The sequence below is a fragment of the Heteronotia binoei genome, chromosome 15, assembly GCF_032191835.1.
Source record: "Heteronotia binoei isolate CCM8104 ecotype False Entrance Well chromosome 15, APGP_CSIRO_Hbin_v1, whole genome shotgun sequence".
Taxonomy (NCBI): Eukaryota; Metazoa; Chordata; class Lepidosauria; order Squamata; family Gekkonidae; genus Heteronotia; species Heteronotia binoei.
In genome coordinates this window covers 6,308,897-6,321,888 of record NC_083237.1, presented here as the reverse complement: position 1 = coordinate 6,321,888, position 12,992 = coordinate 6,308,897, and the positions used below count along the sequence as shown (strand labels likewise).

General features: G+C 49.5%; 1 protein-coding gene across 1 annotated transcript in view; it reads left to right on the top strand.

Annotated features, from left to right (window-relative positions):
* Positions 1-12,992, top strand: part of PCK2 (phosphoenolpyruvate carboxykinase 2, mitochondrial) — a 53,709-nt gene that overhangs the window by 31,923 nt on the left and 8,794 nt on the right. Inside the window, exons 6-7 of the mRNA XM_060255358.1 lie at positions 1,942-2,104; positions 6,245-6,463. Of these exons, the coding sequence (XP_060111341.1) occupies positions 1,942-2,104; positions 6,245-6,463 (382 nt within the window). The remainder of the gene's footprint in view (positions 1-1,941; positions 2,105-6,244; positions 6,464-12,992) is intronic.

Sequence of the window (12,992 nt, the reverse complement as noted above, 5' to 3'; positions counted from 1 at the left end):
AGGACCAGAACCAGTGGGTTGAAATTAAATCAAAAAGGTTTCCAGCTCAACATCAGGAAGAACTTCCTGACCGTTAGAGCGGTTCCTCAGTGGAACGGAGGTGGTGGGCTCTCCTTCCTTGGAGGTTTTGAAACAGAGGCTGGATGCCCATCTGACAGCAATGATGATCCTGTGAATTTATGGGGAGGGATTTGTGAGTTTCCCAGGACCGGATCTACATGTTTTTTTGAGGGGGGGGGGAGCAAAATTAAACAATGGCACCCCTTATGGGCCCATTCTACCTTATGGGCCTATAGAATAGAATGGACACCATACCCAATTTGGTGGGGGGCCCCCTCCAGTGGTGCCCCCTCTGTGGCCCCGGAAGGTAGGACCAGAACCAGTCTGCCCCCTCTGTCCCCCCCCTAGATCCGGCCCTGGAGTTTCCTGCATTGTGTAGGAGGTTCGACTAGATGACCCTGGAGGTCCCTTCCAACTGTATGATTCTATGACTCTATGACACTTTGGGAGGTGGACTCTGTGGCATTTTAACACATTGAAGTCCCTCCCCTTCCCCAGCCCTGCCCACCTCAGGCTCCACCCCTAAAATCTCTGGGTATTTCCCAACTCGGAACTGGCAACCCTTACAGGCACCCTTCTTTTCTCCTTCCGTGGCCATCAGCAGTTTGGGAGATGGGGTGACAACAACAGGGGCTGCAGGTTCGATCCCCAGCACATCTAGTTGAAGGATTTATGAATTCATTGTTAACTCACACATTATTTATTTACAACAAAATCTGTCTCCTGCCTTTTTCTTTCTGCCCTCTGAAGGGCCACCTAAGGGGCAGCTAAGAATTTCAACCAAACGTGAGAAAATCACATTTTAAAACCATCAAACTCAACTTCCCTCCTAAACAAATGTAATTAAAACAATGGGTTAAAATACATACAAAATATTTCAAACATTGGCTAAGAAGGAGGGATCGTTGAGGGCATGCCAGACAAGTCAGCAAAAGTCTTTAGCAGCTAACGGAAGATAGCAACAGAAGGAGACAGGCAAATCTCCCTGGGGAGGGGGTTCCAGAGCATTGGGGCCACCACTGAGAAGGCCATCTCCTGGGATGCCACCTGCACAACCTAAGGAGGTGGAGGCACCTGAAACGGCCTCCAAAGATGACTGTAGTGGTTGGGCAAGTTCATAGGGGAGTTGGGACTTCAGAGTGGTTGTCCCAAAAGATAGCACTTCAAAGATTGGGACCAGCACTTTGAACTGTGCCCAGTTGTACCAGGAACTCCTTTGCATATGAGGCCACACCCCTCTTATGTAGCCAATCCTCCAAGAGTTTACAGGGCTCTTATTACAGCTCCAGCGGCCCTGTGGCGCAGAGCGGTAAAGCAGCAGTACTGAGATCTGAACTCTCCGCTCACAACCTGAGTTCAATCCCAGCGAAAGCTGGATTCAGGTAGCCGGCCCAAGGTTGACTCAGCCTTCCATCCTTCTGAGTCCCCAGCTTGCTGGGGGGAAAGTGTAGAGGACGGGGGAAGGCAATGGCAAACCACCCCATAAAAAGTCTGCCCTGAAAACGTTGTGAAAGCGACGTCGCCCCAGAGTCGGAAACGACTGGTGCTTGCGCAGGGGACCTTTTTTATTACACCTCCAGGAGGATTGGCTACATCAGGGGCATGTGGCCTAATATGCAAAAGAGTTCCTGCTACAAAAAGAAGCCCTGCCAGAAAGAAACATGGAGACAGCATAGACTGATTTCATGTAGCAGCCCTGCGAAAGGCCCTTTCGGAGTGAGATTTTGGAGAGCTGCTGCCCCCAGGCCGAGGAGCGAAAGCAGAGCTCGATCACCTGACTCGGCCTGAGACCTCCGCTCTCCGCTTCCAAGCCTCTGGGCGCTTTTGAGAACCTTGGGCATGCCGGCTTGGCTGCCGCTCACTTCTCGCGTTCCCTTCCAGATCTTGGGGATCACAAACCCGGAGGGGAAGAAGAAGTACGTGGCGGCCGCCTTCCCCAGCGCCTGCGGGAAGACCAACATGGCGATGATGAATCCCACGCTGCCCGGTTGGAAGGTGGAGTGCGTGGGGGATGACATCGCCTGGATGAAGTTCGACAGCGAAGGTAAAGCTGTGGGGTGGGGACGGAGAGCCGGCCGGTGTAGTATCGCCTCACCTGGGACTTGCCTTGTCCTCTTCTCTCATGCCTCTATCCAGGCCTTTTTTTTTTAGCAGGAACATGAACATAAGAGGAGCCATGTTGGATCAGGCCAATGGCCCATCCAGTCCAACACTCTGGGTCACATAAGAACATTAGAGAAGCCATGTTGGATCAGGCCAGTGGCCCACCCAGTCCAACACTCCGTGTCACATAAGAACATTAGAGAAGCCATGTTGGATCAGGCCAATAGCCCATCCAGTCCAACACTCTGTGTCACATAAGAACATAAGAGAAGCCATGTTGGATCAGGCCAGTGGCCCACCCAGTCCAACACTCCGTGTCACATAAGAACATTAGAGAAGCCATGTTGGATCAGGCCAGTGGCCCACCCAGTCCAACACTCCGTGTCACATAAGAACATTAGAGAAGCCATGTTGGATCAGGCCAATGGCCCATCCAGTCCAACACTCTGGGTCACATAAGAACATAAGAGAAGCCCTGTTGGATCAGGCCAGTGGCCCCTCCAGTCCAACACTCTGGGTCACATAAGAACATAAGAGAAGCCATGTTGGATCAGACCAATGGCCCATCCAGTCCAACACTCTGGGTCACATAAGAACATAAGAGAAGCCCTGTTGGATCAGGCCAGTGGCCCCTCCAGTCCAACACTCTGTGTCACATAAGAACATAAGAGAAGCCATGTTGGATCAGGCCAGTGGCCCCTCCATTCCAACACTCTGGGTCACATAAGAACATAAGAGAAGCCATGTTGGATCAGACCAAAGGCCCATCCAGTCCAACACTCTGTGTCCCGGACATAAGAACATAAGAAGAGCAATGTTGGATTAGGCCAATGGCTCATCCAGTCCAACACTCTGTGTCACATAAGAACAGAAGAGAAGCCATGCTGGATCACGCCAATGGCCCCTCCAGTCCATCACTCTGTGTCACATAAGAATAGAAGAGAAGCCATGTTGGATCAGGCGAATGGTCCATCCAGTCCAACACTCTGTGTCACATAAGAACAGAAGAGAAGCCACGTTGGATCAGGCCAGTGGCCCCTCCAGTCCAACAATCTGTGTCACATAAGAACATAAGAGAAGCCATGTTGGATCAGGCCAGTGGCCCCTCCATTCCAACACTCTGTGTCACATAAGAACATAAGAGAAGCCGTGTTGGATCAGACCAAAGGCCCATCCAGTCCAACACTCTGTGTCACATAAGAACATAAGAGAAGCCGTGTTGGATCAGGCCAGTGGCCCATCCAGTCCAACACTCTGTGTCCCGGACATAAGAACATAAGAAGAGCCATGTTGGATTAGGCCAATGGCTCATCCAGTCCAACACTCTGTGTCACAAAGTGGCCAAAAAAACCCAGGTGCCATCAGGAGGTCCACCAGTGGGGCCAGCACACTAGAAGCCCTCCCAGCGTTGCCCCTCCCAAACATCAAGAATACAGAGCATCACTTGCCCCGGACAGAGAGTTCCATCAATAAGAACATAAAAGAAGCCATGTTGGATCAGGCCAATGGCCCATCCAGTCCAACACTCTGTGTCACATAAGCACATAAGAGAAGCCATGTTGGATCAGGCCAATGGCCCATGCAGTCCAACACTCTGTGTCACATAAGAACATGAGAGAAGCCATGTTGGATCAGGCCAATGGCCCATCCAGTCCAACACTCTGTGTCACACAGTAGCCAGAAAACCGAGGTGCCATCAGGAGGTCCACCAGTGGGGCCAGCACACTAGAAGCCCTCCCACTGTGCCCCCTCAAGCACCAGGAATACAGAGCATCAGTTGCCCCAGACAGGGAATTCCAACAATACGCTGTGGCTAACAGCCACTGATGGAGCTCTGCTCCAGATGCTTATCCAATCCCCTCTTGAAGCTGGCTATGCTTGTAGCCGCCGCCACCTCCTGTGGCAGTGAATTCCATTCGTTAATCTCCCTTTGGTGAAGAAGAACTTCAGAAACTTCACCCTTTGAGTGAAGAAGTACTGAGGAACGCAGTCCCAGCTGGCTTGGTGCCAGGGTGTGTGTGGCCTAATATGCAAATGAATTCCTGTTGAGCTTTTTCAATTAAAAAAAAGCCCTGCCTCTATCATAGGGGTTGCCAACAGTAGCTCTCCAGATGTTTTTTGCCTACAACTCCCATCAGCCCCAGCCAGCATGGCCAATGGCTGGGGCTAATGGGAGTTGTAGGCAAAAAACATCTGGAGAGCTACTGTTGGACACCCCTGCTCTATCACATTTTTAGAAAGGGCCCCATGGCACAGAGTGTTAAAGCTGCAGTACTGAGCTCTGCTCACGACCTGAGTTCGATCCCCGGTGGAAGTTGGGTTTTCAGGTAGCCTGCTCGAGGTTGACTTGGCCTTCCATCCTTCCGAGGTTGGTCAAATGAGTACCCAACTTGCTGGGGGGAAAGTGGAGATGACCAGGGAAGGCAATGGCAAACCACCCTGTAAACAGTCTGCCGTGAAAACGCGAAAGCAACGTCACCCTAGAGTCAGAAACAAGTGGTGCTTGCGCAGGGAACCTTTTCTTTAGCAGCCCCGTGGCGCAGAGTGGTAAAGCAGCACTACTGCAGTACTGTGATCTGAACTCTCTGCTCATGACCTGAGTTCTATCCCAGCGGAAGCTGGTTCAGGTAGCCAGCCTAAGGTTGACTCAGCCTTCCATCCTTCCGAGGTCAGGCAAATGAGTCCCCAGCTTGCTGGGGCGTGGAAGCTTAGCTGACTGGGGAAGGCAAGGGCAAACCACCCTGTAAAAAGTCTGCCGTGAAAGCGTTGTGAAAGCAACGTCACCCCAGAGTTGGAAACGACTGGTGCTTGCAAAGGGGACCTTTCCTTTTTCTATCACATTTTTATCCTGCCTTCTCTCCATGGGACTCACAGGAGCCTCTGTGGTCTTCCCCTCAAACCAGCCCTGCGAGGCTAGTCAGAGAATGGCTGGATCATGGTCCGCCAGAGTGCAGATCTTAACCTCAGGCCTCATCTGATACTCTATCCTCAGTGGCACACTGGCTCTATGCCTGCGATGGCAGCGCCTCAGGCAGAAAGTCACCAGGTGACGCTTCCCCCCGCCCTTCGCTTCCCTCGAGGTTTTCTTGGACGTTTTGTTCCCCCCTCCGCTTCCCTCGACATTCAACCTGGAAGAAGGAAGACAGCCTGGAAAGGGGGTAGTTGCAATGTTGATGGCTTTCGGAGATTTATAACAGGGATCCCTGAAAGTTTTTGATCCTCAGGCCCATCTGGAGTTCTGCCAGCGTGTTGGGCGTGGCCACAGAATGGCTGTTGCAGGAGGCGGAGCCAGTGACCTAATGGCTGCCGGCGCTTACCTTCGGTCACACAGTGAAGACCCTTGCGCCGTGGTGGCAGCAGGGGCCAAAATCACGCCATGCACACCATCCAGCAGAACACCAGTTTGGTGTAGTGGTTAAGTGTGCAGACTCTTATCTGGGAGAACCGAGTTTGATTCCCCACTCCTCCACTTACAACTGCTGGGATGGCCTTAGGTCAGTCATAGCTCTGGCAGAGGTTGTCCTTGAAAGGGTAGCTTCTGTGAGTGTTCTCTCAGCCCCACCCACCTCACAGGGTGTCTGTTGTGGGGGAGGAAGATAAAGGAGATTGTGAGCCGCTCTGCGACTCTTATTCAGAGAGAAGGATGGGGTATAAATCTGCAGTCTTCTTCTTCTCTAAGGCTTCTTTTGTTGGGACTACGTGGTCCTGAGGACGAGACTCTTACAATGTGATATCAGGTTAATATAAAACAAAATAAAATGGGATGACCTTGTATAAGGCAGCTTTAGCTCTCGCAGAGTTGTCCTTTAAAGGGCAGCTTCTGTCAGAGCTCTCTCAGTCCCACCTACCTCACAGGGTGTTTGTTCTGGCCGAGGGGGGAAGGTAAAGGAGATTGTGAGCCACTCTGAGATTCAGAGCGGAGGGCGAGGTATAAATCCAATATCTTCTTAAAAATCTGCACAGCCAATCGAATCTCCAGTGACCGATCAGAAACCACCTGGCCGTGCAGACTTTTTAAAAACACTAAAGGGAAGGCCGCGAGGCCAGCTCCTGGAGCTCACCGCCTTCTGTCTTACTGCAGGGCGTTTGCGTGCCATCAACCCCGAGAATGGCTTCTTTGGCGTGGCCCCGGGCACGTCCACCAAGACCAACCCCAACGCCATGCACACCATCCAGCGGAACACCATCTTCACCAACGTGGCCGAAACCAGCGAGGGGGGAGTCTACTGGGAGGGCATCGACCAGATGATCCCAGCGGGGGTCACCATCAGCACCTGGCAGGGGAAGCCTTGGAAACCCGGTACGTGTTGGGGACCGGCGGCAAAGGATTCTGGGTAATTGTGCAGAGCATTGTGGGAGTATCGGAGGGGGAAAGAATCGGTAATTTATTTATGTGGATAACAACATTATAAAAGCCGTATAAATAACTATTAAAGCATGTCCTATCAATAAAACAATACAATTGAATCATAAACGGTTATAGGGGGTGCCTCAGTTGGGCCCATGTAATATAGATTAAGAATGTGGCACAGTAAAGAGGTAGTTTAATATTACAGCAGAGATGGTACCGCAGCTTAGGCTCGGCTGATGGGATGGTACGCCTGATAGAGTAGGACGCCTGCTGCCTTGTCTAAAGGCCCGGTGGAATAGCTCTGTTTTACAGGCCCTACGAAAAGGTAACAGTTCCGTGAGGGCCTGGATCTCCAAGGGGAGCTGATTCCACCAGGCTGGGGCCAAGGCCGAAAAGGCCCCGGCTCTAGTTGAGGCAAGACAGACGTCCTTCGAACCAGGGACAGTTGGAAGATGTTGTGTGCTGATCCCTGGGACATATGTGGGGAGTTGAAACCGATTTGTATGTGACGGGAGGCGGGGGGGTGGGAGATGTTTTTATGTTATATTAGATTGAAGAAATGTGATTATTCATTCCGCCTTGGGTCGGCAGGTTCGAGTTTGTTAATTCCTGGAGATTTGGGAGGTGGAGCCTATAGAGGGTGGCGTTTGGGAGCATGAGAGAAGCCATGTTGGATCAGGCCAGTGGCCCATCCAGTCCAACACTCTGTGTCACATAAGAACATAAGAGAAGCCATGTTGGATCAGGCCAAAGGCCCATCCAGTGCAACACTCTGTGTCACATAAGAACATAAGAGAAGCCATGTTGGATCAGGCCAATTGCCCATCCAGTCCAACACTCTGTGTCACATAAGAACATAAGAGAAGCCCTGTTGGATCAGGCCAGTGGCCCATCCAGTCCAACACTCTGTGTCACATAAGAACATAAGAGAAGCCATGTTGGATAAGGCCAGTGGCCCATCCAGTCCAACACTCTGTGTCACATAAGAACATAAGAGAAGCCATGTTGGATCAGGCCAATTGCCCATCCAGTCCAACACTCTGTGTCACATAAGAACATAAGAGAAGCCCTGTTGGATCAGGCCAATGGTCCATCCAGTTCAACACTCTGTGTCACATAAGAACATAAGAGAAGCCATGTTGGATCAGGCCAGTGGCCCATCCAGTCCAACACTCTGTGTCACATAAGAACATAAGAGAAGCTCTGTTGGATCAGGCCAATTGCCCATCCAGTGCAACACTCTGTGTCACATAAGAACATAAGAGAAGCCATGTTGGATCAGGCCAATTGCCCATCCAGTCCAACACTCTGTGTCACATAAGAACATAAGAGAAGCCATGTTGGATCAGGCCAATGGCCCATCCAGTCCAACATTCTGTGTCACATAAGAACATAAGAGAAGCCATGTTGGATCAGGCCAATTGCCCATCCAGTCCAACACTCTGTGTCACATAAGAACATAAGAGAAGCCATGTTGGATCAGGCCAATTGCCCATCCAGTCCAACACTCTGTGTCACATAAGAACATAAGAGAAGCCATGTTGGATCAGGCCAATGGCCCATCCAGTCCAACATTCTGTGTCACATAAGAACATAAGAGAAGCCATGTTGGATCAGGCCAGTGGCCCATCCAGTCCAACACTCTGTGTTACATAAGAACATAAGAGAAGCCATGTTGGATCAGGCCAATGGCCCATCCAGTCCAACATTCTGTGTCACATAAGAACATAAGAAAAGCCATGTTGGATCAGGTGAAAGGCCCATCCAGTCCAACACTCTGTGTCACATAAGAACATAAGAGAAGCCATGTTGGATCAGGCCAATGGCCCATCCAGTCCAACACTCTGTGTCACATAAGAACATAAGAGAAGCCATGTTGGATCAGGCCAATGGCCCATCCAGTCCAACATTCTGTGTCACATAAGAACATAAGAGAAGCCATGTTGGATCAGGTGAAAGGCCCATCCAGTCCAACATTCTGTGTCACATAAGAACATTAGAGAAGCCATGTTGGATCAGGCCAATGGCCCATCCAGTCCAACACTCTGTGTCACATAAGAACATAAGAGAAGCCATGTTGGATCAGGTGAAAGGCCCATCCAGTCCAACATTCTGTGTCACATAAGAACATAAGAGAAGCCCTGTTGGATCAGGCCAGTGGCCCCTCCAGTCCAACACTCTGTGTCACATAAGAACATAAGAGAAGCCATGTTGGATCAGGCCAATGGCCCATCCAGTCCAACATTCTGTGTCACATAAGAACATAAGAGAAGCCATGTTGGATCAGGTGAAAGGCCCATCCAGTCCAACACTCTGTGTCACATAAGAACATAAGAGAAGCCATGTTGGATCAGGCCAATGGCCCATCCAGTCCAACACTCTGTGTCACATAGTGGCCAAAAAAACCCCAAAACCCAGGTGCCATCAAGAGGTCCACCAGTGGGGTCAGGACACTAGAAGCCCTCCCACTGTGCCCCCCCCAAGCACCAAGAATACAGAGCATCATTGCCCCAGACATAAGAGAAGACATATTGGATCAGGCCAGTGGCCCATCCTGAGCCTGCCTTTGGCGGGGGAGGGCGGGATACAAAAATAAATTTATTATTATTATTATTATCCAGTCCAGCACTCTGTGTCACACAGTGGCAAAAAAACCCTCAGGTGCCATTAGGACACTAGAAGCCATCAGTGGGGCCAGGACACTAGAAGCCCTCCCACTGTTGACTCCCCAAAAGCACCAAGAATACAGAGCATCACTGCCCCAGACGTAAGAACATAAGAGAAGCCATGTTGGATCAGAAGCCCATCCAGTCCAACACTGTGTGTCACACAGTGGCCAGAAAAACCCCAGGTGTCATCAGGAGGTCCACCAGTGGGGCCAGGACACTAGAAGCCCCCCCACTGTTGCATCCCCTGAAGCACCAAGAATTCAGAGCATCCCTGTCCCAGACAGAGAGTTCCAACAATATGCTGTGGCTAACAGCCACTGATGGAGCTCTGCTCCAGATGTTTATCCAATCCCCTCTTGAAGCTTCTATGCTTGTAGCCACCACCACCTCCTGTGGCAGTGAATTCCAAGGAAAAGGGAATTCCAAGGGAAGAGGAGGGACTTCATTAGGATATATAATGCCATTGAGTCCATCCTTGGAAGCAGCTGTGTTCTCCAGGTGAACTAATCTCTTTAGTTTGGAGATCGCTTTGAATTCTGAAAGATCTCCAGGCCCCACCTGGAAGCTGATAAAGCCTAGAGATCCACAATGAAGAATGAAATAACAGCAAAAGATGTGGAAAAATAACGAAAGAATCCTGAAAATACTTAACAATTCAACAATATATATTCAGTGGAAATTGTGCACCATTACAATACAGTTCATTACACTTCTACAAAAGTTCATTCTCTTCTACAAAAATTCATTCATATAACACTAATGCAATGTGCAAAGACAGAATTAAAGTTCATAAAAAGTCTCTCCGCTTTTGCGTGTCAGTTTCTTGACTTTAAAGCTCTCATAGACATTCGCCCGACTCCGCAGAAAGAATAAAGCGCCAGTGCGGTCCGTATTTCGAATGCTGACGATTTTAGTTCTGGAAATTCTTTCTTTGATCTTGCAGATGTAAAATTGAAACTTTCATCAATTGTGAAATTGTTGAAAATAGTAGGTCAAAATAAGCCTCAAGAGTAAAGCTGCCTGTAATACTGTTTCAGATTCCTTTGTCTTAGAGACTCTTCCCACATTCCGGGGTCTTGTTTGGATACCTCTCCCGGATTTCAGCCACATCACGTACCCGAGTGGCTAAACTTTTCCTCTGCTTGAAAGGTCGGGTATCGCAGCAGCGTCTCTGCATCTTTGCGAGGGCTGTCAGAACTTTCTCAAGAACGCAGACCCCAAAAAGACACACTTTGCTGTCTCCCAATCGGTTGCTTCTTTTTAATGTATAAGGCCCAGGTGGTTCTGGCTGAGATATTGTAACAGTGCTGAATTTCCATTGAATATATACTGTTGAATTGTTAGGCATTTTCAGGATTCTTGCGTGATTTTTTCCACATTTTTTTGCTGTTATTTCATCCTGCCTGGAAGCTGGCAACCCTAATTTTACCAGTTCAGAATGTTTAATAAAAATCTTCTCCAGTAGGTGCGGTTGGAGCAGACACAGAACATTGGATTTGGAATGATAAACATTTAAAACTTTGCCTTCGGTGTTTTATTTTTTGTTTTATTTCATTTATATCCCGCCCTCCCCCGCCGAAGGCAGGCTCAGGGCGGCTCACAGGTTACGGGTCAAACCGTGACCAAACAAGATAAAACAGCAATAAAAATAAGACATAAAAGCAATGATTAAAACATCAGTCTCAATAGGTGCTAGTGCAATAATTCATACAGACCATTAGAATTTCAGCGATAGCAGATGGCGAGTTAGTCAGTATTAGGTGTTCCAAAGAGGACCCAGGGACGTCACAGCATGGTAAGAGAAATCCAGAGTAATGTTTAGGTTTATGGGCCTAATCCATTGCTATAGATCAGGGGTGGCCAATGGTAGCTCTCCAGATGTTTTTTTTTTGCCTACAACTCCCATCAGCCCCAGCCATTGGCCATGCTGGCTGGGGCTGATGGGAGTTGTAGGCAAAAAAACATCTGGAGAGCTACCGTTGGCCACCCCTGCTATAGATGTTACCTTTATGGGAAAGCATGGTGGAAGAGTGCCGTTTTACAGGCCCTGCGGAACTGTAGAAGCTCTCGCAGGGCCCTAACCTCCTCCAGCAGCTCGTTACCGAACATGTAATTTTAATACTTATTAATTTTATTGTTTGTGGGATTTTATGTTGTGAGCCGCCCTGAGCCTGCTTCGGCGGGGAGGGTGGGATATAAATCAAATCAAATCAATAAAATAAAACTCCACCAGCTAGGGGCAGCAACATAAGAGAAGCCATGTTGGATCAGGCCAGTGGCCCATCCAGTCCAACACTCTGTATCACACAGTGGCCAAAAAAAATTATATATATATATATACACACACACACACACACACACACACACTGTGGCTAATAGCCACTGATGGACCTCTGCTCCATATTTTTATCTAACCCCCTCTTGAAGCTGGCTATGCTTGTAGCCACCACCACCTCCTGTGGCAGTGAATTCCACGTTAATCACCCTTTGGGTGAAGAAGTACCTCCTTTTATCCGTTCTAACTCGACTGCTCAGCAATTTCATTGAATGCCCACAAATTCTTGTATTGTGAGAAAGGGAGAAAAGTACTTCTTTCTCTACCTTCTCCATCCCATGCATAATCTTGTAAACCTCTATCATGTCACCCCGCAGTCGACGTTTCTCCAAGCTAAAGAGCCCCAAGCGTTTTAACCTTTCTTCATTGGGAAAGTGTTCCAAACCTTTAATCATTCTAGTTGCCCTTTTCTGGACTTTTCCCAATGCTATAATATCCTTTTTGAGGTGCGGTGACCAGAATTGCAACGGAAAAGGCCCCGGCTCTAGTTGACTTAAACCTGGCTTCTCTGACACTGGGGATTGTCAGCAGCTTTTGAGACCCAGACCCAAGTGCTCGCCGGGGCATATGCGGGGAAAGGCAGTCCCTAAAGTATGCAGGAGCCTGGCCATAGAGGGCTTTAAAGGTTAAGACCAGCACCTTGAAACAAATCTGCTTTCAGCACAGGCCGAATGTGTTCCCATAAAGGAACTCCCATTAACAGCCTGACAGGTTCTCAAGGTGTGAAGGACTCTGGATTTGGCATTCATGCATGGAACAGCCTAACAAAGCTTTCACGCCTTCAGGCACCCAGCACCACCACACCTCACCATTCTTTACTAAATACATGGTCATAGACAGGAGCCAGGGTTAAGCCGCTGACCTGGTTTTAGGTACCGTGATTCAGCCCAGGGCGGTTGAGAAGTTCAAACAATGGGAGGGGGGGGGCGGGTCCATCTAGTCCAGCATCCTGCCTCACTCAGTGGCCAATTGCTTCCTCTGGAGGGCCAACAACAGGGCGTGGAGGCCGAGGCCTTCATAAGAACAGCAGAAGAGCCTTGCTGGATCAGAGCAGCAGTCCATCTAGTTCAGCATCCTGCCTCACTCAGTGGCCAATCGCTTACCCTGGAGGGCCAACAACAGGGCGTGGAGGCCGAGGCATTCCCCTGATGTGGCTTCCTGGCTCTGGAGGTTGACTGCTACTGAACATGGAGGTTCCCTTCGGTCACCATGGCTAGTAGCCGCTGAAAGACCTCTCCTCCACGAATCTATCTCACGGGTGGCCAAACAGTGGCTCGGGAGTCACATGTGGCTCTTGCACACATATTTTGTGGCTCTCAAAGCCCCCACCCCATTGGTCAGCTTGGAGAAGGCATTTGTCTCTTTAAATCACTTCTCTAAGCCAAGCCAGCTGGTGGCTTGGAGAATGCATTTAAAGTTAGAGTTGCTTTCTTTCCCCCTCTCCCTCCCTCTGCCCGTCTATTTCCTTCCTTCC